The sequence below is a fragment of the Corylus avellana genome, chromosome 10 (assembly GCF_965113065.1).
Source record: "Corylus avellana chromosome 10, dhCorAvel1.hap1.2, whole genome shotgun sequence".
Lineage (NCBI taxonomy): Eukaryota > Viridiplantae > Streptophyta > Magnoliopsida > Fagales > Betulaceae > Corylus > Corylus avellana.
In genome coordinates, this window is record NC_142499.1 from 21453414 (window position 1) to 21467176 (window position 13763).

General features: G+C 36.4%; 1 protein-coding gene across 1 annotated transcript; it reads right to left on the reverse strand.

Annotated features, from left to right (window-relative positions):
* Positions 1 to 1270: 1270 nt before the first annotated feature.
* CPK13 (calcium-dependent protein kinase 13) lies at positions 1271 to 7814 on the reverse strand. The gene is made up of 7 exons (XM_059606336.2): positions 6744 to 7814; positions 4458 to 4601; positions 4086 to 4238; positions 3018 to 3133; positions 2764 to 2931; positions 1794 to 2024; positions 1271 to 1716 (listed from the first exon to the last, which is right to left on the reverse strand). Exons 1-7 carry the CDS (start codon positions 7363 to 7365, stop codon positions 1567 to 1569), a joined length of 1584 nt encoding a protein of 527 aa, XP_059462319.1. The 5' UTR covers positions 7366 to 7814; the 3' UTR covers positions 1271 to 1566.
* Between the last annotated feature and the right edge of the window lie 5949 nt (positions 7815 to 13763).

The window sequence follows — 13763 nt, forward strand, 5'->3', positions numbered from 1 at the left end:
CTGCGTGGGCCACCCCTAGCGCATCTAGAGTGGCCCACCGGCCACCCATAGGCCATGGGGTGACTCGCCTGGCACCCCAGATAGGCCATGGGGTGGCTGTGCGGCCACCCCAAATTTGCTTGGGGTGGGCGACGAGCTACCCCAAGCCATGGGGTGGTTGCACCAGCCACCCCCAGCCCATTTAGGGTGGCCAGTGAGCCACCCCTAGTCCATGGGGTGGTTGGTGAGCCACCCCAGATTGGCCATGCGGCCACCCTGAGTGGGGGATGGGAGCCAGCCAGCCATCCCTTTAATTTTTGTTTTTCGTTTTTTTTTTAAAAATAATAATTAGTTTTTTAATTTTTTTTTTCTCATTTTTTATATAATTTGGTGTGGTAGTGTTTTTTTCTTAAACTCAGGTTTTTTCTAATATACTGAGATGTCCACTTATTATTGGTGGGCCCAAAAGAACTAGTTTACACCAACTCCTTAAAGAAGTTATCCTCTATGAATTTAAATACTTGCACTTACCATTGTGGCAGATCATCGGCCCATTAGCAGAAAACTAGGGGGTCCACGGAGTTAAAAAAAATATGTAGAAACACAAGAACATGGTCGACCCAGGGTACCTAACACCTTTATTGTCCACAGCCATACCGACATTTTTTCTTCGGCTCCACGTTTTTGGTGAGTCTTGAAGAAGAGGGGTGAAGATTTGGCACAGATTAAGGGCATGTTAAGAAACTGAAAACTTAAACCTAATAATCATTTACAATTAAATTAGCCTCCAGTGGACAGCCTGAGGTACCGGGCTCACCTGCTTTGGGCACTCAGAGCCCCAACTCCCAGCCCGTCTCATTCCCTGCACGGAATTCAAACAAGAAATTCCAGAGAACCCCAATCCATTACAATAGTGTTTAAAATCACATAAAGTGGCCACCAACATCGGCCCATATTAAGAATGCGGACTTCCATCTAGAATAACCCAAAAGCATGTCATTTTATGGCTAGAACGCATGCGTACAGATCTGCACCAAAATGGATATTTTCCTTAACAGCATGTTAGTAGTGCTACAAGCCTCATTATAGATGGAGGATGGAAGATATAGGCCTTATAGGGGCAGGTAATCTCTCCAAAAGATTTCCCCAAGTGTACCTGATTTTCAGGATGAGTTGACCGTAGAGGTTTCCCACCGGATGTTTCCATAACAAATTTGGACGCATAATGCATACACTACAGGACCTTCAGATTTCTTGACAGGTATACACTACACAACCGGAGAGTTCAGAGTTCAATTCGAAATGGTAAACCAGAAACAAATCACCGAAGGTCGGAATGGTAAAGAAAAGGAAGGACAGAATCATACATGCCAAAACCATGGCTTTTCTACGCACGATAAACATTCCCAAGGACAAATTAGATGCACTCGGCCCTGCATGACACTGGTAGGGCACCATGTAAAAGGTGCTCCATTTGGTCAAGGGACCCCAGCAAATAATCACAAAAGCAAGTCCCAGGTGTATGAAGGGCAATATAGCACTTTTTTTTTTTCGTGAGGATAAATTGAACAACCTTGCATGTATCTATTACTCACTCCCCAAGTTTAAAGAACCATCCTTCATTAGCTTGATGCTTAGACTGTTAAATCTCCCCCTAGAGTAATGTCGAGAAGCCTTTCTCCAATCTGTTCCGGTTTTCATCATAGCCACAAATTCATCATAGCTGATACGCCCATCCTGCATTCATAAAACAATGTCAGATTTGAAATCTGCTAGGGCGAAACTGGGCTAGTGGTAAATCGTTGGATCTTCACCTTGTCTGTATCCACTTCTTGGAAGATGTCATTTGCTACATCTGTACAATCATCTGCTCCATCTTCCATCAATGCATCCCGAAGCTCATCTGGCTCAATGTACCCATTGCCGTCCTTGTCAAAGTAGGAGAAGGCCTTGTGAAGATGCTCTTCATTAGCCAACCTTCGTAGATGGAGGGAAACAGCAAGAAATTCTCCGTAGTCAAGTGTTCCTTTTCCATCATTATCTACCTGTTTCCAAGAAGTTTGTCAATTCATACCTAAATAAACTAATTTACCGCAGCAACCATATTTTCACCTTTCAAAATTGAGTAATTTTTAACATTGAACATCAGTTCCTCTTTTAAGGAATCCACTACTTATCAAGCCACCCGCTAGAACAAGGTTAGTAATATGATTAATGAAATAAAACATCCTCAATTTTGTGGGCTTTTAAGTTATTTTGAATATAATTCACTTCATTGAAAAAGAAAAAAAAAAAAATTGAAGACATGAAGCATCATCAACACCCTGAGAATGTATCTAAGGTCAACTCATACTGAAACTTATTTCCAAGACCCAATAGAGCAACTTCTTATGATCATTTCAACATGGTTTTTCTGGAAACTAGGAACTGGTACAAAAGAATGCATACATTGTCAACAAAGTCAGCATAAAGCACTTGTCCAGAAAGTAATTCCAGACTGCCCACCACTTAAGTGGTATAAGAACTAACAGATTAGGATATTAGGCTCGCTACAATGGAATGATTTGTCATAAATTAACAACTTCTATTAGTCAGTTCTGTACTGAACAATTATTATGGTCCCTAAGGTCATATTAACAATATCGAGTAAAGAAAGCAACAATGGCAAGAAAAGAGAGAGGGGGGGGGGGGGGGGGAGAGGAGTAATAAATAATGGATTTTTAAAAAGTAACACTTCGTGTTATGAAAGAGATATTGACAAAATTAAAATAAAAGGCAACTCACAGCTTCAATTAGCATCTGGACTTCAGGCTCAGCAAGGTGGGATCCAAGATTTCTCAGTCCATCTTTCAATTCTTCAATTGAAACAATACCATCATTATCAGTGTCTATCTTCTTAAACATCTCTTTGATATCCCCAACTTCTTCGGTGGACAAGAATTCAGCAATAACCTGTTACAGCATACCATATAAATTGGTCACCACCAAAAAACATACACGGTTCAGAATATAAAAAGATGTAGGAACAGTCAACCGACCCTCAGGGCTTTTCTTTTAAATCTGTTCATCATTGAAAACTGCTTAAGCCTTGACTTGACTACATCTCCAAGAGGAACATTTGGAGCCTTTTTAGCATTTTGGAGCCAAGGATGCTCTGTAAACAGAATAGATCATCATGGTTTATCAGATATGTTTGAATCTGACAAAAACCAAAAGTCATAATGCACATAGAGTTACATCAGATTAAAGCTTGTATCATAGCTTTTGATGCATTCCCTTAAGAAAATATTCACAGGGAGCTTTTGATGCCATGTCAAAATCAATAAAGCACAATAAAGTCAATAAAAAGCCTGCAGGAAACCACACATTAAAAGTACTAACATAAAGTTTTAAAGCAACTAATCTCGGTATGCAGCAGCAGTGCTCTACTCTTTAGAGTCTACTCTAATTTAAATCTAGTCCTTTTTAAAATCATAGACGTGACTCTACCCAGAACCACAGGTATTGACAGTTTTTATCTTATTCTTTAAAATGTCCAGATTACTGTCACAATATGAAGATGCCTATTCACTATGAGATTATTGTTGATTTGCCACATAACACACAAAAAATTGATTAATATGACCAATAATAATTTTATGCACCTAATATAATCAAATGTGTAGTGTAATACCCCTTTTTCCTCCAAAACTCAAGTTTTATGAGAAACAGGGACAAGCTTATTAGTTCATTTTAAAATAATTTAAACTTCAAAAGTGAAATTCCAGAAAAAGAGGCTCTGTGTTTCATTAGTTATCTTCTAGTTTGTGATCATCACTTCCCTTGTTAATTTGTGAAAAACATCGTTATAGAGCATGAGCATAAATTTCACATCTTCCATTGGCAGACGGATGTTGATCAAAGCAATGTGCCAAAATGAGAAAAAGAAATCAAAAGAGCTTGTACAGCTTATTTAGCACAATGTCAAATGCTTAAGACAGAAAAGGGATATACACATACAAAAACATAGAGAAAATATAAAAATGTCTTAATTGCCTGAATTTTCATACATGCAATGCATCATTATCATGTAATAATATGATCAGCATAAAAGAGATGTGGAATACCGAGCACTTGCTTCGCAGTAAGTCGAAGCTTAGGGTCTGGCTCCAACATTTGCTTGACTAGATTCTTAGCACTCTCTGAGATATTAGGCCATGGATCCCGTTTGAAATCTATTAGCCCACGAAGAATGGCTTGTGCAACACCTTGTTCAGACTCTGCAGTATAAGGACACTCTGCCAAGGTCAGTACCAATGGCCCAAATGTCTGACTCCGGAAATTAGCACACATTGAATGCACATATATGCCAACAACCCCCACCCCCCACCCCCCTCCAAACACACACAAACACGAACAAAACCACACATGAACCCATATGTATGCACACAAATGCACATACAGAGAGAGAGAGAGAGCACTGCTAAGTATATAATTACCAGCCCAGAATGGGGGAACCCCACACAGCAAAATATAGAGAATAACTCCTGCACTCCATATATCTATCTCTGGCCCATAGTTCCGCTTGAGCACCTCGGGAGCCATGTAATATGGACTTCCAACAATTTCTGAGAACTTCTCACCTAGTGTTATAACAGTTTCTCATCAGATAACATCAATGCAATAGTAAAACAGTAAAAAAAAAAAAAAAAAAAAAAAAAAAAAAAAAAAACCCACCATAATCAATGAGTAAGAGGTCAACAATTTAGTATTGTAACTATAAATCACTTAACATCTCTTCAGATTTCCTGAGAAATGGCTGCCTTCCTTAACCAACGAACCCCATCCCTGCCCGCCCCCACACCAACCCCCCACCCCTGGACAGGGGTGCACTCAATGGAAGTCTTAAAAGCCTCTTATAACAAGTATGAGAATGCATTTATAGCTTAGAGATTAGTGAAAAAAACAAAGTGGTATGTCTACAACTGCATACTTGTACCCCCCTTGCAAGAACATAGTCAATGTTACGGGCAAACTTCTCAACTTCAAGTGAATAAACACAGTTTTCATACTCTGACCAGAACTACCATACCAGTGTACAACCGCCAACATCAATGGGGTAGAAGAAGCAACATTTATAAACAGATTAGCATTCAAATCAAACAATGAGCAATGATAAACCCTACAACCATTGTAGGAGAAAGGGAAAAAGAAACTGTTTCTGGCCTTCTCAAGTTATGGGTTGGATCAACTGGTAAATCATTCCATATCCCCAATGCACCGCTGAGAAATTTAATCCCCAACCTATTGTAACTAAGGTCTCTGAACAGCAATCTTACTAATAAAACCGACAGTTCTTGGTTGATGCATTATGGTCAAACAAACAAAGATCGTAAGAAAAGGAAAGCAGGCAACCAGGTAAGGATGGTGGACAGTCCAAATCCCGAAATCTTAATCACACTTGACAATCACCACGTGAAGGCATTGGATTGACACAGGATTAGAGATATAAAACCACCCAGCGAGGAGATCAAATGCAAGTCATCCAAACAATATATGAAAAACTCAGACTTTCTGATTGAGACAAAACAATGTAACACATAAATAAATAAAACAAGTCAAGAAGTAAGAAAGAGAAGAGCTATTAATCCAAAAACCAAAAAAATCATACACTGAATATTCCAGCAATAATAGAAACCTTTCTGATTCAAGTCGAATTAACTCCATCAGTGGGGAGAGTGATACAATGGGAGCAGAAAGTGATTCCAGGAAAAATAAAAAACCAATTACATGTATATGAAGCATTATAGCTACTGAGTGATAATTAAGTACTATCACACACTTAAGGGGCTCCTAAAGATCTTTATACAACAATAGTTATTTTGTCAACAAGACCTTCCGCATCACTAATAGTAGCTACATAAAGAGCAGATCTATGGGAAACTTAGACAAAGATTGACCATTGGTACAATCTAAAAGTGATATACTACTAAAATAAGTAAACTGCATTTAGAAGTTGACAGGTTTGCAAAATATCTAATCCCCAGCAACATATATTCAGAACAAGAATGTAACAAATGTGTGATTCCTCTGGTTGAATGACCCCAAAAGTCGGTTAAAAAGTCTACCAAAACTCATCATCCCAAACAAGATTTCTGCACTTGTCCTCTCTCTCTTTTGTTTCCATTTTTTTTGTTTGGCTGCATGCCATCCTCTTAATTTCCTAGTGCATTGCAGCAAAACCCAGCCAGTATCCTTTTGCCCCAATCACCCCTTGAGCACAGTTTAAATAGCTGCATACTGTCGAGAGGTCATTTTTTTAACAAAAATATTTGAAGTACATGTCAAAATCCCCAATTAGTATCTAGCATCAACATGACAAGTGACAACATTCTTTGACCACTGAACGCAAGTGCACACCAATTCCAACTCAGAAACATAGCGAACACAATAAATTAACCATAATTCTGTAGAATACATACTCTTTACTTCAAGAACCTATGCTCACCCAACTAATCAAGTTCTCATCACACATATGGTTAAGCTAAACATAGAAACACCATATAACAAGCATATCCTATCCAATTCTAGAAGTCACATAAAACATACCAAATTAGTCATAAAAGCCTAATTCATATTACAAGTTACCATAAACCTCGCTCGTTTGCTCAATTCAATCTTAAGTCTAAATATATTTAGTTTTTTTTTTTTTTTTTTTTTTTCAATTTAATCCCGTCACTAGGAAATATTTCTAAAAAACCGAACAGTAAAATTCAAATTCTGACCTGGCTTGAAGAATATAGAAAGCCCAAAATCGATGGCCTTCAACGGCGAATTCTCCTTCTTGTTCGCGAACAAGAAGTTCTCCGGCTTCAAGTCCCTATGGATCACTCCATGCTTGTGGCAGAGCTGCACAACCTCCACTATGGTCCTCGTGACCGCTGCCGCCGCGCGCTCCGTGTAGTGGCCACGCGCGACAATCCGATCGAACAGCTCGCCCCCCTCGCACAGCTCCATCACCAAATGCACGGCATTGTCGTCCTCACACGCCTCCTTGAAGCTCACGATGCTCGAATTCTTCGGCAAGTGCTTCATTATCGCCACCTCGCGCCGCACGTCCTCGATGTCCACCGCTGTCCTCAGCTTCCGCTTCGAAATGCTCTTGCACGCCAATAGCTCCTTATTCTCCCGGTCGATACACAGGTAAGTGACCCCAAACTCCCCGCGGCCGAGCTCCCTGTCCACTAGGTACTTCTCCTCGATGTTCTCCTTCGGCACGCCGGTCAGGACAGTGACTTGAGCCTTCTTTCCCGCGCTGGAGTCTCGCCGGCCGTGATCGTGGCCCGAGAAGTTCGATTTGACGTCCTCTCTGGCCACTGCCGCCGGAGATCTGCAACAATTTCCCATTCTACGAAGCTCTCGATCTCGCCCGGGATCCCGAAAAACCCTAACTACCCCCTAGCTAGGGTTTCACATGATAATGCCGAAACCCCTACCCCAACCCTAACCCTAAGTAGAGAAACAGTGCTGTGAGATCAGAGTGAAGTGTTTGTGGAAACCAGCAAGCAAAGTGTGTGCGGCAACAGTTCAGATGGCTTTAGCAGACTGATGAAAGTTTTTTTGAAGAGGTTTTATACATTTTTGTAATTTTTTTATTTTAAAGCTTGTAGTGTTTTTTTTGCCCTGAGACTTTTGTCGGTAAATCCAGAGGGGGGGTGAGCATAGGATGGTCGGAACGGGACGGTGAGTGTGAACACGATGAGGATGGGATGCTGGATTTGCAATTTGTTAATTCGTTGCTCAATGGGGTAATTAAAAGAACCCCAAGAGAAGCGACAGACAGAATGATACGCGCTTAATTTAATGGTTTTGTTTACATTGGTGCCCCTCAGCTTGTAGCATATCCGTTTCGACATAAATTTCCTGCCAATTAGTTAAAAGGAATTTCTTCCCACCTTAATAGAAACGTCATATGATTCTCGGGTATTAAGATACACATGTTAATTTTTTATTAATTCAATCGAAAGAAATTCTTTTAATTTGGTTTAAAGGAAATTTATGTCTTATATGTTTAAATTTCTTACAATCTAAATTATAAAAAAAATGATATGTAATGAAAAGAATATATTTTTAAAATTTCTTACAATCTGAATTTTTTTTAATATTTTTTCTCAAGGATATATGACATTTTTATAATATATTTCGTATATTTTGAATTTGAAAGAGTTAAAATAATGAGAATGCGAAAATTATGGCAGAAACAATATAGAAAATAACACAAAAAATTTTACGAGTGATTTAGTATTAGACACTTATGTCCACCACTCGAAATTTCCTATGATTATATTGTGTCCATTAACTTGATTTGTCAACAATACAAAGATCTTTATTTATATGATAGTATCTAAATACAAGTATAGTAATCAAATTTCCTTGATTTAATTATAATCCTAATATTTGATTAAGATCAACCTATAAATAAAGAATATTTGATTTCAACCTAATTATAAAATATATGAAAAATATATAATTCTAACGAAAGGCATTAACAAATAATTTAAAATATAAATAAGTAAAATTTATTTTTTATTTTACGAACACTATTTTATATATATAAAATAACAAAAAAAAAAACATTTTAAAATGCATTTACGTAGGAACCAATTTCGTCTCTTGCCACCTCTTCGGATTTCGGAAGGACAAAAAGAAATTGAGTATGTTATTGTGGCTTTGTTTCTTTCTCTCTATTATTATTATTATTATTATTATTTTTTATTTTTTTTTTTAAGGGGTCTCGATTGTGGTTTGTAGCTTTGCTTTCTAAGTGCAAATATCTTAATCGTTGCCAATTAATGGAAGTGTTCTTATTAATCTTATATCATATTGCTATTGATTAATTGAAAGAAGTAAATGGTAAGCAATGGTATTTGGGTTGTTGGGTAATTCTGATTTGTGATTTCGTTGTTGAAGTGCATATAACATATACGAGCCCAAGAAATTTTCTTTTAAGTGTTAATTTGTTTGGTTTAATGGTTTCAAAATATATGATTTGAAAAACAATAATTTTAAAATGTCATTAATGAAAATGTAATTTTTAAAAACACATTTAAGTATTTAATAAAAATGTATTTCAGTACTTAAAAATTGTGCATTAAAATAAATTTTATTTTTTTTTAAAAAAAAAAAAAAACCATAATTGCCTTGTGTGTTTAGCCTACGAAATTGCAAAGGTCAAACGTACTCTTTAATAATAATAATAATAATATTTCTTTCATTCAAACTACTTAATAGTAACAATTAGTATCTTTCGTTAACTTTTTCTATCTATTTGGACGAAACTTACATGCACATGGCGTTTCATACATAATAACCCCAAAATGCCCCTAGGCACATGACGTTTCAGATGTTAAGTGTAATTACTTTGCTTCACTTGTAAATAGGGGCGAAACTAGATTATGACTCGGGAGAGTTTCCCCAAAAATTGAAAAGAATCTTTAAAAATAAATTCCCTTCTTTCAATTAAAAAAAGAAAAAAAAAAGTTTTGGCCTTGCACAAAAATTTCTATTTCCACCCCTCTTGGAACAGAAAGCAGGAGAAAGTGGGGATTAAATATAAGATTTAGGGGCAATAGTAGGAGCAAAAAGAAAAAACCGGACCACAGAAAGAGTGGGAAAAATTAAGAAGAAAAGATGCCGGGTGTTGTCTCTTTTGGCAAACATTTGAAATCGAAGGGGACCTCTTGTCTGTCATCCTTAGTGTTGATTAGTGTCAAAGTGGGTCTCATTTGACACTCTAACCACCGGCTTTCCTCTTTCGTTGTTGCTTGCAAGTTTACTACAAGTACTTGATTTAGAACAAGTCCATGATTGCGTGTAAGCTTTGGCTCCAACTTTGGGAGGAGAGAAAAAAGCATTTGCTTCATCATTGTTTCAAACTTCACCTTATTATCATTTGATTTTTCTTTTTCTTTGTTAAGGAAACTTTCATATCGGTAATGGGGGAACATTGCTATAGCTTTCTTCTTTTTGTGTTTCTCTTCAACTGTTGAATTATGGTGATGCTGTTAAGCCATTACTTATTTTTAAAGTGAAAACTTCACAAATGACTTATGAATTACAATGCGTTTTGAGAATACCTTTCAAAATTTTAAAAATTCTCAATTTTACCCCTCAAATTTTTAATTTGATGCAATTTACCCCATTCCGTCAGTTTTTTTCCATTAAATCCTAGTGAACCCCCTAAAAAGACCAAATTACCATTCGATTTTCCTTTTTTTAAAAAAAAAAAGATGAAAAAGAAAATGAAGAAAAACTGACGGAAGGTGGGTCACCTTGTGACTTTTTTTTTTTAATAATAATTTTTTTTAAAAAAATTGAAAATATGGGTAAATTTGGAATTTTATAAAAAAGCCAGGGGTATAATAGTCATTTTATCACTTTTAATGTTTTAAAACTGACAGATGGGGTACATTGCATCAAATTGAAAGTTCATGGGGTAAAATTGAGAGTTTTTGAAATTGGGGGGGTTTTTTCAAAACGTGTGGTACTTCAGAGGTCTAAAATGAAGTTTTTCCTATTTTAAAAGTTTAAATTAAATTTAATCATTTAATTAATATTGTACACTCTCTCTTACGTGTGGGTTTAAACTTCTCTTTAACAAGTGAGACGTATAGAAGAAAGGGTAATTGAATGGTTTGGTTTGCACAATTTTCCATTGATGCTTGATGGGTTTATATACACGTGTTGAGGTTACAGAATAGGAAGGAATTACTAGGGAATATATTTGTTTTCCTATCTTGAGCTAGCCGTTGCTTAATTCCTTATTTTCTTGATTTGATTTTGTTGCCTTGTTGGTAGTAGCCTTTGCTTGATTTATTGTTGCCTTGTTTAGTTGATTTGTGGTAGTAGCTATTGCTTGACTTTCCATGTGGAATGGATTTTCTTGTTGAGCTTGTGTGTGTTGGTTCAATAAGATTCAATAAGCGAAAAATTTCATTAAAATTAAAAGTGAATTGAGGAGTTAATGTTCGAACTCATAACATTTGAGTGTTTATGTGATCATTAGAGGTCAGCAAATCAAGGTTGTGTGACACAAAAATAGACATCTTTCAATTTGAGGTTAAGTGGCTATATATGTTGCAGGGTAATTAAGGATCATTGCTAAAGAACCACAGATGATGTAGTCATGAATCTTGAGATCAGAAGGCAGATATATATTGACTTGTTTTGAAACATTCAATGTTTACTGCTTTGCCATGAGAGAAAAATATATATATACTTCAAGTTGTGCAGGTGCAATTAAAAGGAAATTAGGAAACAGAGCTATTTCTTCCAGCTTCGTCTGAACAAAAGCAACCAAAGTGTAATATCCTCAAGTTCTTGATTAAACACAGACATCAAAAAGGCTTGATGGTCAATGACGTTTCTTTAGTAAATTGCCATCTTAAAGAGTCTTTTAGTAAACTTATAGAATATTGTAAATTACTCAACTCAAAAGCTTAAAACATATAAGAATAGATGCAATCATGTTATTAATCTTTTCAATGTGGGACTCAATCTTTTAAGACTCACACGTGTACGCTCAATAAATATTTCTCTCAAGTGTGAATCTATCAACACATTACTACACTCTCTTCCAAACGGAAAGCTTTTATATCAAACGAATATTTTACATGTTGTGTTTCACTTATTGAATGAAACTTTGAACTCAGATGTATTATGGCTGAGCAAAATCAATGACTTTGGCTTCCGAGCCAATCGGTCGGCTCCCGACACATGTCAGCTCCGTGTCGATAATGTTTTTTGAATCCTGACCCGAGCCAGGTCAAAAATCAAAAATCATTTCCAAAAATTCCAAATTTCTGATCTGAACCAAACTGCAGCTGCTGTCCAAACTGATACAAAAGTTCAAAATGCAGATAAAGCAGTAACCAATACTGCCAGCACATCAACAAGATTGATCACAGCAGATATCAAACTTCCAGTTATTTGAATTTGAATGATTCACAAGAGATTGAAGATGAAGAGATGGCAGGATAACATTGTATAGATTTAGTTTAATTCAAATGTAATTTTATCTATAAAGTTCTTTTCTGCGTTACATAGAATTGTACATATATAAAAGTATAATTACATATAATGATATATATTAACATATAGTATTTACATATGAGATTATGAGTACATTTACATATAATCATATTAGTATTTACATGTATGTAAATAGTATATGTTATTCCTTGTACACTATATTGTATAGTGTATAATTTATAAGATTATATACTAGTGGACCTTTATGACTTCTTATGCTATTAATTAAGGAAGCCACAAACTAGTTCACACATAAATTCTTTTTTAATATTGAGCCAAACAAGCAATGATCACATCCAGCGTTATTTTCATAAATCGAAAAGCAGAAGTTGTATTCTTCTACATGAAAATATAAATAAAAAAATAAAAAAGTTCACATTACTAAGCACATGATATATATAAGAATAGTTGGGAGGCTTTTAATAAAAAGTTTAAGCTCTTAAAAGAAAAAATAAATACCACAATGCATGTGCGGTTGTGGCCGAATGGGGAGAAGATAATGGGCTCATTTGATAACCCTTTTTAATTTGGGTTTTAGTAAAAAAGCGAAAGACATTAACAAACAACTTCAAAGATAAAATACTTAAAATTACGTTAACCTTTATGTCACATTACAACACTTTTTTCAATCAAAAAACAAAGGTCCCAATCTAAAAAGTTTTATCAAACAAATCCGATCCAATATCTTCTCCCCCTTTACTTGCATGATAGAAATTAAAGCACAATAAAAAAGAGAGCTAGGGCCTTGCATTTACAAAGAGCAAAAGGTGGTGAGAGATTGGGGAGAAGAGAAGGAATTAAGGGTTGGCCTCGGCGCAACACACGGTGGTATATTATTTATTGAAACCAAATATCGCCCCCCTTATGCTTCACCATTGATATTTATTGATGGTTGAACCGAGCCAATCGAGCACTCGATAAGGGCTCAGTTAGGTATCCTAGACAAGTCTAAGCTCAATTCGATTCAATTAAGGTCCAAAGGTCTGGTCCATGCATGTGTCTTTTTCACTCTTACTAATTAAATGAGTAAATGTAGAGTATAGTCTTTGGTTTGGCTCCCAAGTCCAAAGTAAATTTTCAGCTGAGGCTTGATTCTTGAACAGTAGAAGGCTGCAGGCGTACGTAGTTTCCGGGAAATGATGATCGTCCCGCCGGCAGTTGAGCAGGAAAACTCAGAGCGTTCTCATGAAGATTGTTTGTGAATCAAAGCCAAGGTGATGCACGCTTGGTGTTATACGTAAGCTAATCCGTCATCAATATTTGTACGTGTTTTCAATGAAAGATGTTCGTTTAATGTGATTAGTGATAATATTGTCGCTAAGCAAGGGCTACCCTTGCTCCCCCAGTCAAACACAGCCATAGTTTTTGTCACAATTAAAGACTTGGGAAGTATAATCATAATTGTCAATTCAAGACTTTTTTGGGGTGATTCCAGAAACTTTTCGGCCGTTTAAGGCGTGCATGCCATGGGAACTGATCACCTTAATTCTTCTTCTTGTTTATAGAAAGCTCTAATTATCTTTTGTCTTCTTCTCCAGAATTAGAGGCAAATTGCTAACCACCTTACTCATCTCACACCATTTCCTCGCTACATTCCATTTCATCAAAGATCCGTTTCACATCTGTTAATGTGACGTGTTTTCAGTGGTTAAAATATGATTAATTAATGTGAAATAAGTGTGAAGAGTATCATTAGTCTTGATCAAAATGCTGCG